This window comes from Lithobates pipiens, unplaced genomic scaffold, assembly GCF_037356315.1.
Source record: "Lithobates pipiens isolate NorthernLeopardFrog02 unplaced genomic scaffold, aLitPip1_a1.2 Scaffold_210, whole genome shotgun sequence".
In the NCBI taxonomy this organism is placed as follows: Eukaryota; Metazoa; Chordata; class Amphibia; order Anura; family Ranidae; genus Lithobates; species Lithobates pipiens.
The window spans coordinates 13,045-30,916 of record NW_027507778.1 but is presented as its reverse complement, the minus strand read 5'-3'; the positions used below and the strand labels follow the sequence as shown (position 1 = coordinate 30,916).

The window sequence follows — 17,872 nt, the reverse complement described above, 5'->3', positions numbered from 1 at the left end:
AGAGGAGACTGTGAGCCAGGCCTTCTCATCCAACATTATGCCTGACCTCACAAATGCTCTTCTGGAAGAATGGTCAGATGTCCCCATAGACACCCTCCTAAACCTTGTGCACGGCCTTCCCAGAAGAGGTGAAGCTGTTATAGCTGCAAAGGGCCGACTCAATATTGAACCCTCCGGACTAAGACTGGGGGTCATTACAGGTCATGTGTGTGTAAAGGCAGGCGTCCCAATACTTTTGGTCATATAATGTATATCATTCCCCATCCTCGTGCTTCCAGTAGATGGTCTGTATCTCACATACATCAGTCTCTGCCCTCAAGCTTCGAATCCATGGTCCTGAACTCCTACATCAGTCCCCGCCCTCGAGGAGCTTGAAATTTTACAGTCCTCATCTCTCTTACACATTAGGGCCGATTACCCTACCAGCGTGTATTTGGAGTGGGGGGGGGGGGGGGGGAAATTGGAGGAAATGTTGGTCTTCCATGAGAAACTATAGCAAAGGTCCCACCCCAAGATCTTCACCTGAAGGTGTGTATGAAGGTCAGATCTCCGGTACTTCTGCCAACAAATCATTAACATGGTGAACTTTCCTCGCCATTCAATGAAACGAGCGCCCAGTCCAACATTCCGCGAGATCTTAAATACGGATCTAGATGGCGGTTACCGCGGCATTTTATAGTCCTGACGCGGTGAATGTTCGAAGATTTGGCCACTGAACAAGACAAACTCAACATTTCCCGTCCAGTCGTCACACATTCGCTGTACAGATTGACCAACGGGCAGAATGAAATGCCCCCGACTCGGGATTCCTGGCAAATGTTGGCGCTCCCTTTTACTCATATTTGCCGGAATTATTTAGAAGAGATCTTCTAGGAAGTATTGGGTAACCGGCAATGTTCTGTCTTCTCAGGAGAAGCTTCTAAATCACCAAAGAGCTCCAACACCTAAAGAGCGAGTCACTAAATCTTCTGAGTTTATTTTTATTTCTGTAGCGCTTTATCAACTGTTGGGGCAGATGGTGAGGCCGCCATCTTGGGCGCGCTCTGCAGACTATCATGCCAGGGCCGGTTTTAGACACTGGCATCGTATTGGTTGGAAATTGGTGTAGCTTGGGGCAAGCGCAGGGAGAATGTGCAAACCCCATGCAGATGGGGGTCTTGACCAGAATGCAAACCACGGAGCACAGTGCTTCAAGACAGAGGAGTTGACCACTAAGCCACGGTGAAGTAGAAGGTGGAAGTAAGTTGAGAGCAAAGAGTTGAGTGGACCAATATTTGGGGTGTCACTATAGCAGGAGGTTGTATGATTGGGGTCCTCACCCCCCCCCCCCCCCCCAACTTCATCCTTCCCATCTCCTAACCTTTTGCACATCACCACCTACATGTCTTCCCGCCCTCGTCTTATTGTGGGGGGTCGGGGTGGTTGATATGCTCAGTTTATGAATTTGATTTCTGCATGGTCACAGGATCCGGGTCAGGCCCAGTCTGTGAGGCAACTGGAAGATATCAAGCGGGTAAGTACGCCGGCAGCCATGGCAGAACGTAGGTTGTGTTTTCCTCATCGTCTTCTCATCAGTCTGTCTCCTCGTCGGCATTAGTTGAGGTGTTGTGTCTGTAGGTTTTGTCTGTGGTGTTCCTCCAGGGTCTGTCATGGCGGCTCTCATTGACCTCGGTGGCATCGCCTTTGCTTCCGTTCTTCGTATTACTCAATTGTCTCCATTTAAAAAGTTCCAGTTGGGAGTTCTCGCCCCCCACCTGGAAGATCCAGAGGACCCCCGTTTAGTCTTCCCTGGATCATGTGTCTTTTTCTCCTTGCAGGGGGAAGCGCTCCGGGTTATTTTGGTGAACCGCTATCATGGAACCATCAAACCAAGCGGGAGAAGAGAGAGCCTCACCAGCTTCGGGAACGGGCCGATAACTGGAGGCGTCGGTGGGAAGCCTGGGGGTGGAGGCAAGTCTCTTCTAACCGAGATCAGATGAGCTGGACACAGACGAGAGGAATATTAATTGTTCACACGTTTCTGGTTTTCAAATCACTCGGTGAAATCAATATTCATTTTCACACGCAGTGACCAGAGAATTCCGAGGAGCCGGAAAGAATTTCTCTTGCCCAAGTTCAAGAAATTGTTTCTGTTCCAAAATCGAATGTTAAAAGCAAACATTTGGAAGTATTTGAACGAAGTTTGTCAAGTCACCAAATGAGAATTTTTCTATGAATGTTTGGATTGGTGTATGGTCCACCCAAACTGCATGGAAATACCAGAGACTATCCCCAAACCAATGGAGGGCCATGGCCCCTAGAGGGAAAAAAGCCCCCAAAAATTATTAATGTATGTAGGGTAACAGACCCCAGAAGAGAATAGCCCCCAAATCATTGGTGTCATTCACTGGTGTCAAATGAGATAATTGATCCTAGGAGAGAATAGCCCCCCCCCCCCCAAAAAAAAAGTGGGACCATGGTCCATAGGGGAGCCCTTCAATTCATTGGTGTCAGGGGGATCATGTCCCTCTGGAGGAAATGGAGATATATTATAATTTTTTTTCTCTTTCTCTGTATATGTATGTGTGTGGATATAGATATAGATAGATATATAGATATATAGATATATATATAGAGATATAGATATAGATGTGTGTGTGTGTGTGTATATATATATATATATATATATATATATATATATATATATATATATATATATATATATATATATATATATATATATATATATATATATAGAGATATAGAGATATATAGATATATATACACATATACATATACACATATACATATACACATATACATATACACATATACATATACATATACACATATACACATACACATATACACATACACATATACACATACACATATACACATACACATATACATATACACATACACATATACATATACACATATACATATACACATACATAGACAGAGAGAGAAAAAAAAATTATAATATATCTCCATTTCCTCCAGAGGGACATGATCCCCCTGACACCAATGAATTGAAGGGCTCCCCTATATATATATATATTTATTATTTTATATATTATTATAATTATATATTATTATTTTATATGTTATAATTATATATTTATTATTATTTTATATATTATAATTGTATATTTATTATTATTATTATTATTTTATATATTATAATTGTATATTATTATTATTATTATATATTAGTGTGTATGTATAATATAATTTTTTATTTTTTTTTGGCAAACACTAACGGGACCCTGATGGGATTCTCTTCTACCCGTAGCTGGCTCTAATTCGGGAAATTTAAGCCGAGGTGAGATGAGTATGTCTGACGTTCAGTGCCACCTCGATAAGGAAGGGGCTTCGGATCTCGTCATTGACCTCATCATGAACGCCACCAGTGACCGCGTGTTCCACGAGAGCATCCTTTTGGCGATTGCGCTTCTTGAAGGCGGTAATACAACTATTCAGGTGAGATACAAATATCGCATGTGCATTTTTTCATGCAATCCAGTGCATATTTTTTTTCCACCCTTTTTTTTTTCTTAACCTTAAAGGACGTGTGTGTTCCAGTGCGTTTTTTTATGCTTTTTGCAGCATTCCAGTGTGGGGGACAATGCAGCATGTTCTACTTTGTTTTGTTTTTTTGTTTTTTTCATGGAACTGCAAGCACTGGTGTGAACTACGCCATTAGAAACCATTTAAACTACTTTCTATGCGTTTTTGATGCAGAAAAAAAAACGCACTGGACTGCATGTGGTGTGAATTGGCTCTTGTGCCAGAAGAGGAACGTCCGGTATTCTGCTGTATATTCGCCCCTCCCTGTATCTGTGTAGCTTTTGGGGCATTGAGTTGGACTGCAGAGTTGGAGTTGAGCTCATTGAAGATTTATTTATTTTTTATTTTTTCCTTTACATATTTATTTGTGACTAAAATAGAAAGGAACGCCGGGCAAAATCTTTCTCATTTTTTCTCTAAATGACAAATTTCCCTTTCGTGACAAGCCACTTCATTATACACATGTCAATTACTTCTAAAGAAATGTTATTACATTGTATCATTCTTCAAGCTGTGGCCCAATGCCAGCCATTTCTCTTTAACCACTTAAGGACCGGAAGATTTTCACCCTCCATGACCGGGGCCATTTTTTGCGATACGGCACTGCGTCACTTTAACTGACAATTGCGCGGTCGTGCGACGCGGCACCCAAACAAAATTGTCGTCCTTTTTTTTTCCCCACAAATAGAACTTTCTTTTTGTGGTATTTGATCACCTCTGCGCTTTTTATTTTTTGAACTATAAACAAAAAAACTGACAATTTTGAGAAATTTTTTTTTTTATTTGTTTTTGCCATATCCAAAAAAAATAAACCTTCTTTAGTTGAGGGCCATATGTATTCGTCGACATATTTTTGGTTAAAAAAAAAAAACGCAAAAAGTGTGTATTGTTTGGTTTGTGCAAAAGTTATAGTGTGTACAAAATGGGGGATGTATTTATGGCGTTTTTATAATTTTTTTTTGTTTTTTACTAGTAATGGCAGTGATCAGCGATTTTTTTGCGGGACTGCGACATTGCAGCAGATCGGACACTTTTGAAACTTTTTTGGGACCGTTCATTGACATTTATACAGGGATCAGTGCTATAAAAATGCACGGATTACTGTATAAATGTCACTGGCAGGAAAGGGATTAACACTAGGGGGGCGATCAAGGGGTTAAGTGTGTTCCCTGGGGGGTGTTGCTAACTGCATAGGGGCTGGGCTGACTGGAGGAGGAGTGAGATCGCTGTTCCTAATCACTAGGAACAGCAGATCTCTCTCTCTCTCTCCTCTGCTAATAGAACGGGAATCTGTTAGTTTTCATTGACAGCATCCTGTTCTGCCTCTGTGGAGCGATCGCGCGTGGCCAGCAGACATCGCGGGCAACAGCCACGCACATCAGCTCCCCCACCATGCAGCGGGCTCGCCGGCTATAGCTGTTGAAAAGGCCGACGTACAGCTATGGCGATTTGCGGGAACGAGCCGAGCCTTGAGGCGATTCAGTACGCGTTGTGCGTTATACAAATTCATTCATAGAAATTCATTCAAATTCAAATTCATTCAAATTCATTCATTCATAGAATAAGTTGGGTCCTTCCCAGAAACGCTGATGAAGTGCGGGGATTGCCAGTCCCTGGAGATTGATGGTTTGGGTTCCAGGGCAAGGGGGGATCTGACGGTTTGGGTTCCAGGGCAAGGGGGGATCTGACGGTTTGGGTTCCAGGGCAAGGGGGGATCTGACGGTTTGGGTTCCAGGGCTAGGGGGGGATCTGACGGTTTGGGTTCCAGGGCAAGGGGGGATCTGACAGTTTGGGTTCCAGGGCTAGGGGGGGATCTGACGGTTTGGGTTCCAGGGCTAGGGGGGGATCTGACGGTTTGGGTTCCAGGGCTAGGGGGGGTCTGAGGGTTTGGGTTCCAGGGCAAGGGGGGTCTGACGGTTTGGGTTCCAGGGGAGGGGGGGTTCTGAGGGTTTGGGTTCCAGGGCAAGGGGGGTCTGACGGCTGATTGGTTGCCCCTGGACCAGGAATAGAGGGGAAATCTTCTGAAGGGGACACAAGTAAAAATAAAATATCTCACGAAGGGCATAAACTCCCTTTTACTTCATCCAAAATAAAAAAAGTAACATTTTTGCCTTTTTAGCTTTAATTCCCCCCCCCCCCCCGGTTCCTGTCCACGGAGACAGTTCTGTCTGGAACAAAGTGCGGTAAATCTCCCTAAAGGGGTCACAACATCAATAAAATCTGTAATCAAAGTACCGGTGCCGTCCGATCAAAGCATTGGAGGATCAAAGGGAAGGCGAGTGCTGAGCGGGGATCGGCATGGACAAGAGGCAGGTTGGCTTGAAAGCTCCCCTCCGGGGCAAAATGCTTTCCTTTAGCTTTGAACAGAGCAAAGACCTGGAACCCTCTGCCGGGTTTTTATTGGTGTCGGTGCCCCTGCTGGAGAGATTTCCCCTCACTTCCTGCTGGGACTTTTTCGGCCGGCGTTTTATGTAAATCCCAAATCCAATTTTTCACTGTTGGTTGTGTAAGTTGGCTGATGAGCTGCTTATCTGATGGGCAGCCCAATGGCCAATTAAAGGATCAGCATATGGAAGGCCGACAACGCTGCCGCTAAGAGCGAGGCTTTGGTGTTAGCCTGGAACAGGAAGTGCCGCCACCTGGCGGGATCTCCAGGGAAGGAACTTTCTCCAGATCTACGAAAAAATCATTAGAAATCCGTATACAGTGAGGAATGAGGCCCAACATATTGGGGGGGGGGGGGGGGGATTTGTATATTCCCCATGAAAAAAATATAAATACATCAATAGCTGTAAACAAAAAAAATAAAAATAGTGCTGTGAAAAAAATATAGATTGTATGTTATACACAATGTATATAATGTTATATACACACAGTATATTCTGTTATTTATTCACAGCATTGTATAAAATATGTTTGTTTTTGTTTTTTTGTTTTTTGTTTTTTGTGTTTTTTTACAGCATATATATATATATATATATATATATATATATATATATATTATATAATTTTAATATTATCAGAATAATAATTTCGCAGCGATGTCTCTCTCTCTCTCCTGAGGTGGTGTAAGGTGTGAGCGCGGTGGGACATCATACATAAGATGGGGACGGGATGTGAATGGGATTTGATTCTTTTCAGAATGTGAATGGAGGAGCTGTGACTGGACCCTTTGACCTCCTGATGACAATTGTATTTCTCCCCCCCCCTCCCCCCCCCCCATCCTCATCCTCGTGTCCCTGCACTGTGCAGCTGGAGAGGTGTGTGCGGTCTCCTACAGGCAGCAGGCGGCAGGTTATGTAAGGTCTATTTATATCAGCTGGATGAAGGCAGGAGGTTTAATGAGCTGCTGGCCTCATTCCCCTCTGTGCCAGGCTGTGCTGCGTGCGTCACTGCGCTCTGCTGAGCAAGACCAGCAGTTTCCATGGCTGCGCCCCCCCCCGAGACTCTTCTCTCTTCCAGATAAAGGGCTTTGCTGGATCCACTGTCTGCAGCTCTGCGCACCTCCAACAGTACGGATCGATGCGCTGTGCCGGCTGGGGGGGGGGGTTGTTTGAAGTCTCCAAACACAAATATAAAGACAAATGCAGCAGCAGCTCGATGTGCGTTTTTATTATTCAGCTGACCGGCTGCACAAGAAAGGAGTCGGCCAGCAATGCGCATGCAGCAGGTCACAAACTCAGTGCTGTAGAAGAGGTTCTCCACCTCTCCACAGACCGGGGCCCCCCCGTCCATTCTTCCAAAACCTTCTCCCAGTAAAAGAAAAAAAATAGTTTGATACGACGGAAGTAAAATAATTCATTGGTGCCAGTGGGGGGTGGGGGGGGGGTAGTGGACCCCAGAAATCCCTCCAAATGGTCAATGTCTGTGATATAGGGGCCACCAGGGAATATCCCCTTAATTCATTGGTGTCATTGACATAGTGACCCCTAGAAGACAATGGCCCCCCCATACATTGTTGGTGTCAGTGGGATAGTGAACCTGAGAAGAGTATAGCTCCGCATTGGTATGATGATATTGTGGCCCCCAGGAAAGAATAGTTCCGTAAGTCATTACTGTCATTGGGATAGTGGACCTACCCCACCCCCCCACCCCCCGTTCATCCCAGGAAGATCCCCCCCCTCCTGTTTCATCCCAAGAAGACCCCCCCCCTCCTGTTTCATCCTGGGGAGGTCACCCCCCCCACCCCTTCCAGTCCTAGGACGCTTGCTCTGGGTCTCGGCGCGGGTCCCAGCGGTTGCTCATCAGGACAATATCACTGAAATGAGCTGAATTTTAGGCAATCAAAACCAAACAGGGGATCTGATCTGTATATTAACCCCTTCCATATCCCCAGTGCAGTGACTGGCCTCAGGTGATTCACAGAGATGATACAAATCATCCTACATACATTGTACCTGTTTATCTGCTGTCTTCTCTTTTCTATGTCCATTGCTGAATTTTTACAGCTTGTCTGAGCTGTCAGAACTTAAGTTGCACCCTGCAGAGCTCAGTGACAGCTGATTGGAGGAAAGTTAAACACCCCCCCCCCCCTTCACACAGCACACAAACAGAGCTAAGGCTGTCAGTCACAGGCTGTGTGCGGGAGCTCCCTCCTGTGTCACCTTTTTCTTTTTATCTCTTGGTGTCAGGAAAACTTGTCAGAAGTGACTCGTGCAGATAGAGGGAGGAAGAGGAGGAGACTCATGCAGAGGAAGGAGGCAGCAGACAGAAATGACACTTGGTGCTCTGAAGTGAGACAAGTACACACTATAGAGGGATGTGCTTTGTTCACATTTCATGTCTGAGGTTTACAACTTTAAAGGTTGATGCAAATAAACAGTGCCACACGGTCACCGCCCCCCCCCCCCCCCAAACTGGACAATGCAGAAGCAGCATCATATACCCGAGATTGTCGGTTGTCCTTGTGTACTTCCCTACTGCAAGGTTGTCCACTGTGTTAGACAGACAGCACTGTCAGTATATGATAGTCTGAATTACACATCCCCCCAATACAAATGTTCTCATGCTGCTAAACCACGCCCTCTATATAGTGTGTGTGTATATAATATATATGTAAGATACAAATGTGCTTGTGTAGGGAAAGCCATTCCTGCCGCCATGACTCTTCCCACACATGGCTGTCAGCGAGTAATCCTTCTCTTCCCATCCCCCCTCCTATCCGGACCGTGTGATGGCGCCCTTCCCATCCCGCCTCCTATCCGTACCGCGTGACCGCGCCCCTCCCATCCCACCTCCTATCCGTACCGCGTGACAGCGCCCCTCCCATCCCGCCTCCTATCCGGACCGCGTGACAGCGCCCTTCCCATTCCTCCTCCTCCTATCCAGACCGCGTGACAGCGCCCCTTCCCATCCCTCCTATCCGGACCACATGACAGCGCCCTTCCCATCCCGCCTCCTATCCGGACAGCGTGACAGCGCCCTTCCCATCCCGCCTCCTATCCAGACCACGTGACAGCGCCCTTCCCATCCCTCCTATCCGGACCACATGACAGCGCCCTTCCCATCCCTCCTCCTATCCGGACCACGTGACAGCGCCCTTCCCATCCCTCCTCCTATCCGGACCGTGTGACGGCGCCCTTCCCATCCCGCCACCTATCCAAACCGTGTGACAGCGCCCTTCCTATCCGGACCATGTAACGGTGCCCTTCCCATCCCTCCTATCCGGACCGTGTGACGGCGCCCTTCCCATCCCTCCTCCTATCCGGACCGTGTGACAGCGCCCTTCCCATCCCGCCTCCTATCTGGACCGCGTGACAGCGCCCTTCCCATCCCGCCTCCTATCTGGACCGTGTGACGGCGCCCTTCCCATCCCGCCTCCTATCCGGACCGTGTGACGGCGCCCTTCCCATCCCTCCTCCTACCCGGACCGTGTGACGGCGCCCTTCCCATCCCTCCTCGTACCCGGACCGTGTGACGGCGCCCTTCCCATCCCTCCTCGTACCCGGACCATGTGACAGCGCCCTTCCCATCCCTCCTCCTATCCGGACCGTGTGACAGCGCCCTTCCCATCCCTCCTCCTATCCAGACCGTGTGACGGCGCCCTTCCTATCCGGACCGTGTGACGGCGCCCTTCCCATCCCGCCACCTATCCAAACCATGTGACAGCGCCCTTCCCATCCCTCCTCCTATCCGGACCGTGTGACAGCGCCCTTCCCATCCCGCCTCCTATCCGGACCGCGTGACAGCGCCCTTCCCATCCCTCCTCCTATCCAGACCGCGTGACAGCGCCCCTTCCCATCCCTCCTATCCGGACCACATGACAGCGCCCTTCCCATCCCGCCTCCTATCCGGACAGCGTGACAGCGCCCTTCCCATCCCGCCTCCTATCCAGACCACGTGACAGCGCCCTTCCCATCCCTCCTATCCGGACCACATGACAGCGCCCTTCCCATCCCTCCTCCTATCCGGACCACGTGACAGCGCCCTTCCCATCCCTCCTCCTATCCGGACCGTGTGACGGCGCCCTTCCCATCCCGCCACCTATCCAAACCGTGTGACAGCGCCCTTCCTATCCGGACCATGTGACGGTGCCCTTCCCATCCCTCCTATCCGGACCGTGTGACGGCGCCCTTCCCATCCCTCCTCCTATCCGGACCGTGTGACAGCGCCCTTCCCATCCCGCCTCCTATCTGGACCGCGTGACAGCGCCCTTCCCATCCCGCCTCCTATCTGGACCGTGTGACGGCGCCCTTCCCATCCCGCCTCCTATCCGGACCGTGTGACGGCGCCCTTCCCATCCCTCCTCCTACCCGGACCGTGTGACGGCGCCCTTCCCATCCCTCCTCGTACCCGGACCGTGTGACGGCGCCCTTCCCATCCCTCCTCGTACCCGGACCATGTGACAGCGCCCTTCCCATCCCTCCTCCTATCCGGACCGTGTGACAGCGCCCTTCCCATCCCTCCTCCTATCCAGACCGTGTGACGGCGCCCTTCCTATCCGGACCGTGTGACGGCGCCCTTCCCATCCCGCCACCTATCCAAACCATGTGACAGCGCCCTTCCCATCCCTCCTCCTATCCGGACCGTGTGACAGCGCCCTTCCCATCCCGCCTCCTATCCGGACCGCGTGACAGCGCCCTTCCCATCCCTCCTCCTATCCGGACCGTGTGACAGCGCCCTTCCCATCCCTCCTCCTATCCGGACCGCGTGACAGCGCCCTTCCCATCCCGCCTCCTATCCGGACCGTGTGACAGCGCCCTTCCCATCCCGCCTCCTATCCGGACCGTGTGACAGCGCCCTTCCCATCCCTCCTCCTATCCGGACCGTGTGACAGCGCCCTTCCCATCCCTCCTCCTATCCGGACCGCGTGACAGCGCCCTTCCCATCCCGCCTCCTATCCGGACCGTGTGACAGCGCCCTTCCCATCCCGCCTCCTATCCGGACCGTGTGACAGCGCCCTTCCCATCCCGCCTCCTATCCGGACCGTGTGACACCGCCCTTCCCATCCCGCCTCCTATCCGGACCGTGTGACAGCGCCTTTCCTTCCTCTCTCCGCAGCATTCCTTCTTCTGCCGCCTCACCGAGGACAAGAAGTCGGAGAAGTTCTTTAAAGTTTTCTTCGATCGGATAAAAGTCGCCCAACAGGAAATCAAAGCCACCGTCACGGTGAACACGAGCGACCTCGGCAGCAAGAAGCGCGATGAAGAGCAATCTGAGAGGGAGACCCCGCACCGCAAGAGAGGTGGAGGGGGGGTGGGGAATATTCTGAATGGGTTAAATTTTGGTTTGCAGCTGTGGGCGGTAATAGCATGAAGTTGATCCCCCCCCCCTCCCCCCCGCAATAATCTGCAAAGGCTGAAGCAGGGGTGTACAGTGGCAAAAATTAGAAGAGACTGAGGAAATGCTTCCTTGTAACTGCAGCAGACTGATAACATCTCAAGCTAGGCAAAGTTACCATGTATAGTCTGATCACTGGGGGAGGGGAGACTGATGACCTAGTCACTGATTGGAGGAGGTTTTTGTAACATGTCAAATTTTTTCTCTTCAGCCCAGGAGGCCGGTTTGCAGATCACGGAAGAGGCGAAGGATCAGCTGATTGAGGCCACTGTCGCCACCAAGAAGGCTTTCAACTCTTTCCGCCGGGAAGCCGACCCAGACGACCATTTCTCCGCCAACGAGGGAGGATTGGTCGAGAAAGGGCGAGACGAGCTGGAAATGAGCCCCATCATAACCATCATGCAGCCAATCCTGCGCTTCCTACAGCTGCTCTGCGAGAACCACAACAGGGACCTGCAGGTAAGTTGTGAATGGAGTGGCGTGGACATTTCACCATTGTGGGAGGGGCAGAGACACAAACTACTGCAGGAAATCTCCCCATTGTGGGAGGGGCAGAGACACAAACTACTGCAGGAAATCTCCCCATTGTGGGAGGGGCAGAGACACAAACTACTGCAGAGAAATCTCACCATTGTGGGAGGGGCAGAGACACAAACTACTGCAGGAAATCTCCCCATTGCGGGAGGGGCAGAGAGACAAACTACTGCAGGAAATCTCCCCATTGCGGGAGGGGCAGAGAGACAAACTACTGCAGGAAATCTCCCCATTGCGGGAGGGGCAGAGAGACAAACTACTGCAGGGAAATCTCCCCATTGCGGGAGGGGCAGAGAGACAAACTACTGCAGGAAATCTCCCCATTGTGGGAGGGGCAGAGACACAAACTACTGCAGGAAATCTCCCCATTGCGGGAGGGGCAGAGAGACAAACTACTGCAGGAAATCTCCCCATTGCGGGAGGGGCAGAGACACAAACTACTGCGGGAAATCTCCCCATTGTGGTAGGGGCAGAGACACAAACTACTGCAGGAAATCTCCCCATTGTGGGAGGGGCAGAGAGACAAACTACTGCGGGAAATCTCCCCATTGTGGTAGGGGCAGAGACACAAACTACTGCAGGAAATCTCCCCATTGCGGGAGGGGCAGAGACACAAACTACTGCAGGAAATCTCATCATTGTGGTAGGGGCAGAGACACAAACTACTGCGGGAAATCTCCCCATTGTGGTAGGGGCAGAGACACAAACTACTGCAGGGAATCTCCCCATTGCGGGAGGGGCAGAGACACAAACTACTGCAGGAAATCTCATCATTGTGGTAGGGGCAGAGACACAAACTACTGCAGGGAATCTCCCCATTGCGGGAGGGGCAGAGACACAAACTACTGCAGGGAAATCTCCCCATTGTGGGAGGGGCAGAGACACAAACTACTGCAGGAAATCTCATCATTGTGGGAGGGGCAGAGAGACAAACTACTGCAGGAAATCTCCCCATTGCGGGAGGGGCAGAGAGACAAACTACTGCAGGAAATCTCCCCATTGTGGGAGGGGCAGAGAGACAAACTACTGCAGGAAATCTCATCATTGTGGGAGGGGCAGAGAGACAAACTACTGCAGGAAATCTCCCCATTGCGGGAGGGGCAGAGACACAAACTACTGCAGGAAATCTCCCCATTGTGGGAGGGGCAGAGACACAAACTACTGCAGGAAATCTCCCCATTGCAGGAGGGGCAGAGAGACAAACTACTGCAGGAAATCTCCCCATTGCGGGAGGGGCAGAGAGACAAACTACTGCAGGAAATCTCCCCATTGCGGGAGGGGCAGAGAGACAAACTACTGCAGGAAATCTCCCCATTGTGGGAGGGGCAGAGACACAAACTACTGCAGGAAATCTCCCCATTGTGGGAGGGGCAGAGACACAAACTACTGCAGGAAATCTCCCCATTGTGGGAGGGGCAGAGACACAAACTACTGCAGGAAATCTCACCATTGTGGGAGGGGCAGAGACACAAACTACTGCAGGAAATCTCACCATTGTGGGAGGGGCAGAGACACAAACTACTGCAGGAAATCTCACCATTGTGGGAGGGGCAGAGACACAAACTACTCGGGAGATAGGGAGGGGACTCTCTCCACTGGTAAAAAAGCCATTGTGGGATTTAATGCTCTGGTGCCCATCCTTAATCAATATATTAGTTTGAAGTGATCCTTTAAGTGAAAAACCTTATATTGCACATCTGACATATATTTGCTCTCCTGTGACAGTCCAGCTGCGGAGTTCCCCCACAGGAATAATCTAATATTGCTTTTGATGATCTGGGTTTGTCTTTATTGAGCAGATTTTAATTGGTGGGGGGAGGGGGTGGGTCTTGCTGTTGGACTATTAAGACATATAAGGAGTCAGAGACTTGTGATGTCCGCTGAGCTCCACCTAGAACTAAATATCACTTCTGGGTGGACTGACCCTCTAAATACATTCCCAGTCGCATTTAATGCGTTTTTTTTTTCTTATTTCTACAGAACTTCCTGCGCTGCCAGAACAACAAGACCAACTACAACCTGGTGTGCGAGACGCTGCAGTTCCTGGACTGTATCTGCGGCAGCACCACGGGGGGGCTGGGCCTGCTGGGCCTCTATATCAACGAGAAGAACGTGGCCCTCATTAACCAGACACTGGAGAGCCTGACGGAGTACTGCCAGGGCCCGTGCCATGAGAACCAGGTGTGTATTCCCGGTGCCCTGCTGTCTGATTGGGCCCGTCTCTGTACACAATTACATAAGGGCACTGCGCACATGTTGGGTGATTCCTGGAACGCTCTGTGATTTGTTATGTAATGTGCCGCTCTGGGGACACGCCTCGGGATGCCATCCTGTACACAGTGTGCTTCGAAAGCCGTGGCACAGCGGGCGTGCCTGGCACACAGACTGCCGTCCCTCGCCGCGCCGAGTCTGAACAAAGTGTGAAAGTTCTGAGGTCGAATAGTCGCTCAGCCGGTCTGGTAGATGGGATCCTGCCAAGGACAAAGACTTGGCTTAGAGAATGCAGATTTATGGTAACGACACTCGGGAACACGGGCACAACCGGGCTAGAAACGTATCGTCTTCTTTATATAATAACATTGGTGGTGGGAGAGCCATCAATGTGTCCCACATCCTCCGAGCATCTCATGGCCCACGCCACCTCCCATATACATCAGATTTGATAACCGATATTCTATGACCTTGTGGAGGGGTGAGGCCTCCCCTCCATGTGTCGCCCAGATATTACATCTGCTCTTTCAGGGGTGGTAAATGTGGGGACACAATACCAGGAGACGCTGCTGCAGATTGTTTAAACCGAGTTGTTACATTTCCTGAGTCCGTCGATTTTTGGCCCAGGACTAAATATTAACCTCTGATAGAATTCTCAGGGACATCTCTGGGTATGAAGTGTATTGGGGGGGGGGGGGGCTCTTCACCTTCTCTCCCCCAAACTAAATGCTGGTCAGCCGGTACCCCACAAGGAAGACCTCATCACCTTCCAGAGGAAGTTGGCTTTTGTATGGGATGGGGGGAACTTGTAGTAATCAAGAACCCCCCCCTCTTATTTTAATGGGGGACCCCCACAAAGGCTTTGAGAAAAAGGAACACCTTACTGCTCCAAATTCAGATGCAGCCTCAAGGCGCCCCCCCCCCCCCCCGGTATGTGTTATATAAATGATGTGTGCTGTTAATGTTGCATTTTATAGTGCAAGTTTACTTCCCCCTCTAAAATTGTGAAAAAACGCCATACACTACCCCGCCCCCGGCAGCTAGGTGGTGGGATCTGATGTCATATACTGCACAGCGTGGAGCTGAGTGTAATCTGAGTCCTGAGTGGAGGGAATGGACAACCCCCCCCCCCCCTCCCCCCTACACACACGCTCTCATAGAGAAACATACACAGCTAAGGCTGTTAATCACCTGCTGTGTGCTGGAGGGGGCGGGGTCATCTCCCAGGGTTGTCTGGTGTCCCCATAGGCTGTTGGACTCCTGCGTAGCCGAGAAACAAGAGACCAGACAGGAATCTCACTCGGTGCTTTCAATGAAGTCAATACACACTATAGAGGAATATGCTTTGTTCATTTTTATTAAGTGACCCACTCCCTGCTGTTTTTGGGGGGGGGGTTTTTTTTTTTTTTTTTTTTGCATGGGTCCATGTCCCCCTTGGCATTGCCCGCCTCCCCATACATATTAAAAACGTGCGTAGAAAATGGCCCGAAAAAAAGGATTCATCTTCTATGCCTAATCCCTAGAGCAGGGAGGGGTGTATATGGGCGGAGGACCGGGCGTAGCCGGGTGTTTGTTTTTCTGCCTAGTCCTCCTGCAGAGGCGATATAACCCAATGGTCAAGAATAAGTAGGTGCTGTGTCCGTCCATGAACTCGGAGAAATGGATCTTTACGGTGAGTACAAATATCCCATTTTGTGTATGGCCGGCCCTGCAGACGTGTCCGAGCAGCAACCTTGTAGCAGATATTTGTATCGGAGTTGTGACTTGTCTGCTTTTGTAGCGGTTACATTGTTACATGGAATGTTTTCTATGTTGCCCATACGATATTCTACCTGCTGGTGTGACCTAACCTTCCCCTCCCCCCCTCCTGTACCCCTCAGAACTGCATCGCCACCCACGAGTCCAACGGCATCGACATCATCACAGCGTTGATCCTGAATGACATCAACCCGCTGGGCCGCAAGAGGATGGACCTGGTCCTGGAGCTCAAGGTGGGAACCTCCGCGTATCTTCTGTCCCCATCCTCCGTGTGCTTTTGGGGGTGCCCATATCCCCCATAGGGTCACTTTCATTTTCCTTCCTGTGGGGGAAAAAAAAAACTAAAATGAGATGTCATGATGTCATCACTTTGTCTCTGTACTTCTCTATGCAGTGCAGGCAGATCATGGCTGGTGGGAGGGGCCAGCAAGGGGCTGTACATAGCTTCAAGAGCCCTCAGCCCTGATGCAATCAGTGGGAGGAGTTATGCAAATATTAAAATGCCTTGGTGGATGGGTGTCAGTTTGGAAGAGTGGGCGTTCCCAGGTATTTGTAGTTGGCTAACGCTCACATGTGATGCTGAGCCTCTGAAAGAATTGAAATCCAATGAATGAAAGGGGCGTGGCTAGTTAAAGGCTGGGGAAGAAAGAGCTAAATGATACCGGATGTTCTCCAGCCAGAAAATGAGGCGGGGCTCTCTGACTTGATGCAGCTTCTAATGCACAGTGTGAGAAGCTCACAGTATGCGGTGAAATAAGAGGAAGTAATTTCAGTCTAGGAGAGGAACCAGTACACCTGTGCAAGCCTGAAGGGGGAGGGGCTGGAAAGTCTGAAGGGGCGAGGCGCTGGTACACCTGTGCAAGCCTGAAGAGAGGAGGGGCCGGCAAGTCTCAAGGGGAGGAGCCAGTGCACCTGTGCAAGCCTGAAGGGCAAGGGGCCGGTAGCCCTGTGCAAGCCTGAAGAGGGGGCGTTATCAGTGTAGTATTGTCACTCTTTGATTTTCTGACTCGTTTCTTTCCCAATACTTGTTTTCTAGGAAAGGAGACCCAGATTATCTTCTCAGGAACACTCCCATGTACAGGGTGGCTACGCTGCTTTGCAGAATTCCTTGGAGGGGTCCCGGTGTAGCCGCCCTGACCTGCATGCCGCTCCCAGCGGGGACCAGTAAAAAGTCTGTAGAAGCAGAGTGTGTGTGAGCAGTGCAGGACGCTGCAAGGGATCATGGGACATGTAGTCTGTACATATGGTCAGGTGATTGTGAGGCGTGCACAGTGCCCGCTCCTTCCTGGGAAGTATGGGTGAGCGGCGCGGAGAGCGATGCGGCGCGGAGAGTGATGCGGCGCGGAGTTGTACCGCGTTGGTCTTGTGCTAAAATGGTAAAATCCGTGTTTTGGGAGCAAAATATTTCTAAAAACTTTGAAAAAGTGAAACACTAAAAAATGACTTTGATTTTTTGCCCTCCTGATTGATTTTGGCATTTTGTGTAAAATCTTCTGATTCTTCTCCCAAGTTTCCGAGCTCTTAATTCTTTGAAGAGGCGGGCGAGCGGGCGATGGACGGGCACAGCACAGGTTTGCTCGGCACCTCCGGCCGCGCTCCGTAATCTTGTTTGCTGCTGATTGGTCCTGGCGGTTTCGGGTGACGGCGGTGTTTGTGTTCCGCAGATTTGTTATGTAATTCTCACGTAAGTGAAATCCATCTTCTTGGCCTCGCCGCCTCTTCTGCGTCATCCACCGGCCGGCATGAAATGGGATTTGTAGCAGTCTGGATTCCTGCTGGGGGTGGGGTCAGGGACCGGCCTGTTATATCACCGGACCCCGCTGATACAATGTTACATCACCGGACCCCGCTGATACAATGTTACATCACCGGACCCCGCTGATACAATGTTACATCACCGGACCCCGCTGATACAATGTTACATCACCGGACCCCGCTGATACAATGTTACATCACCGGACCCCGCTGATACAATGTTACATCACCGGACCCCGCTGATACAATGTTACATCACCGGACCCCGCTGATACAATATTAC

The 17,872-nt window shown here is 50.3% G+C and overlaps 1 protein-coding gene across 1 annotated transcript; it reads left to right on the top strand.

The window, feature by feature from the left end:
* Positions 1-449: 449 nt before the first annotated feature.
* LOC144000278 (inositol 1,4,5-trisphosphate-gated calcium channel ITPR1-like) lies at positions 450-16,067 on the top strand (the record flags this gene model as incomplete). The annotated part of the gene is made up of 7 exons (XM_077494012.1): positions 450-1,513; positions 1,818-1,950; positions 3,278-3,465; positions 11,053-11,236; positions 11,543-11,790; positions 13,846-14,046; positions 15,957-16,067. Coding segments are annotated over exons 1-7 (1,140 nt in total), but the record flags the coding sequence as incomplete, so codon positions are not given.
* Positions 16,068-17,872: the final 1,805 nt, after the last annotated feature.